This window comes from Pediculus humanus, genomic scaffold (assembly GCF_000006295.1).
Source record: "Pediculus humanus corporis 1103172107455 genomic scaffold, whole genome shotgun sequence".
Taxonomy (NCBI): domain Eukaryota; kingdom Metazoa; phylum Arthropoda; class Insecta; order Psocodea; family Pediculidae; genus Pediculus; species Pediculus humanus.
In genome coordinates, this window is record NW_002987075.1 from 66,833 (window position 1) to 69,138 (window position 2,306).

General features: G+C 17.0%; 1 protein-coding gene across 1 annotated transcript; it reads left to right on the forward strand.

The window, feature by feature from the left end:
* Positions 1-229: 229 nt before the first annotated feature.
* Positions 230-570, forward strand: Phum_PHUM103580 (uncharacterized protein; the record flags this gene model as incomplete). The annotated part of the gene is made up of 2 exons (XM_002423963.1): positions 230-261; positions 333-570. 2 exons carry the CDS (start codon positions 230-232, stop codon positions 568-570), a joined length of 270 nt encoding a protein of 89 aa, XP_002424008.1.
* Between the last annotated feature and the right edge of the window lie 1,736 nt (positions 571-2,306).

The window sequence follows — 2,306 nt, forward strand, 5'->3', positions numbered from 1 at the left end:
CAGTAAAAGTTTCCAAATTCCAAATTTTAAAATAAAAATAAATTTTTTAAATTTAAAACGAAAAAAAAAAAACTATAATTAATAAAGTTTTAATTTTAATAAATTATAATTTTTTTATTTTTTATTTTTTTTTTTGTAAAAAAGATTTAAAACAATAATAATATATATGTAGGTTTTTAAAAAAAAAAAAAAAAAAAAAAAGGTTTTAAAAATAATTTTTTTTTACAAAATGTCTTCCATGAGTGATGTATTCCTTAAATTGTAAGATTTTCTTTTTTTTAAATAATAATAATTATAATTATTATTATGATTGAAACATTTGTCTTTTACAGTCAATCGATACTTAACGATTTAGGACCACCAATTAATCCAGAATGCGATCCAAATATAACAATAGCTCTTAGACCACAATTATGTTTTATACGGGATGAAATATATATGGAAAATAAAGCTTTCATAACCGTTAGATTTTTCATAACAAAATTTCAAAAAAAAAAAAAAAAAAATGGTGGAAAAAATTCAACATTAATTACCATTTTTTATCGTTTTAGATTCGACGAGCAGCTTTGAAAAAACTTATTAATGACGATTATAATCGTTATGTTAAAGAATTAAGAAAATACGATTCGGCAATAACACGAACACAACCTTAAATACTTTTAAAATTTTATAAAATAATAATAATAATAATTGTAAGGTAATTAAAAAAAAAAAAAGAAGAAAAAAATTTTTTTTTTTTTTTTTTTTAAATAATTTATAATTTTATTATAATTGTATTTTATTAACGCTAATTGCAATCATAAAGCCACTTTATATTCAAAATATTACATTGGTTAGTAATAATAATAATAGGAATAATAGTAGTAGTAATAATAATAATAATATTGAAAATAATAATATTAATAATAATAATAAAAGGAAAAAGAATTTTTTTACTCTATAAACTAATACAGAATTTTATATAAATAAAAAAACAAAACAAAACTCTTATGGCACAAGATAAAAATGAAGCCGATGGAATTTTTTTTTTTTATTTAAATAATTAATGATAATAACTATTATTATTATTATTAATTGAACATAAACAAATAATTATTAAACGCAAATTAATTAATAATAATAATAATAAAAAAAAAAGGGGGGTTACAAATAAAACATTTATCATTAACACACACAACACGGCCAATTGTTTTATTATTCAAATATATATATATAAATAAATAATATTTAAATTTTTCTTTTTTTTATATATAATATAAATTTTAAATATATAAATAATATATAATATTGAAAATAAAAATAAAAAAAATAAAAATTGCACAAAAAGAAAAATAAAAAAAATTCAGTTTACCCTGATTGCAATCATGTTTTCTCATCAGATTTCTAATTTATTTATTTATTTATTAATTTAAAAAGAAAAAAAAAAAAGTTAACAACGAAATATATATATATTTATAAATTTATTTATTTTATTTATTTTTCGAACGTTTCAAATAAAATAATAATAATAATAATAATAAAGCACTTGCGTTTGGTTGTTGTGTAACATATCACACTTTCCAATTTTTTTTTTTTTTACCCTTTGGTTAAGCAATTAAAAACGTAAAAAAAATTCCTCATTTTTTTTTTTTTACACGTGAAAAAGTAATTAAAAAAAATTGTTTCCCCCCTCCCCCCCCCGAATTCGTAAAAAATCATACGGAATTTGATTCTTCATATAGATTTAACATAACACGACACAACGTTTCACGTTTTCTTAATGAAAACAAAAACAAACAAACAAACAAAAAGACTACGATAATCAAATTAATTTCTTTTTTTTTTTTTTTTTTACAAGATTAAGAAAAAACAAACAAAAACAAACAGCAAACAAGCATTTACAAAAAATTAAATTTTAATATTTATTATTTTATTTCATTTTTAATAATTAAACATGGCTGAACAAGACAAAGAAAAAAAATAAAATAATATTAATAATAAGCAATCATAAACTTATACAAAATAATTTTAATAATATTAATTCATTTAAAATAATGAACTTTGTTATTATTATTATTACTATTATTACTATTATTAATATTATTATTATTATTATTATTAATAATCATAAGCCGCGTAATTATCATGTCAATTTTTATTCAATGAATTATTTATCATTATAAATAAATAATTAATAATAATGATATTAATGAAAATCGATACACAAAAATATATATATATATATGTACACTTTCGATTATTATTATTATTATTATTATTTTTTAATAGTTCTGTCAATTTTTGTATAAATATACACTGGTTATATA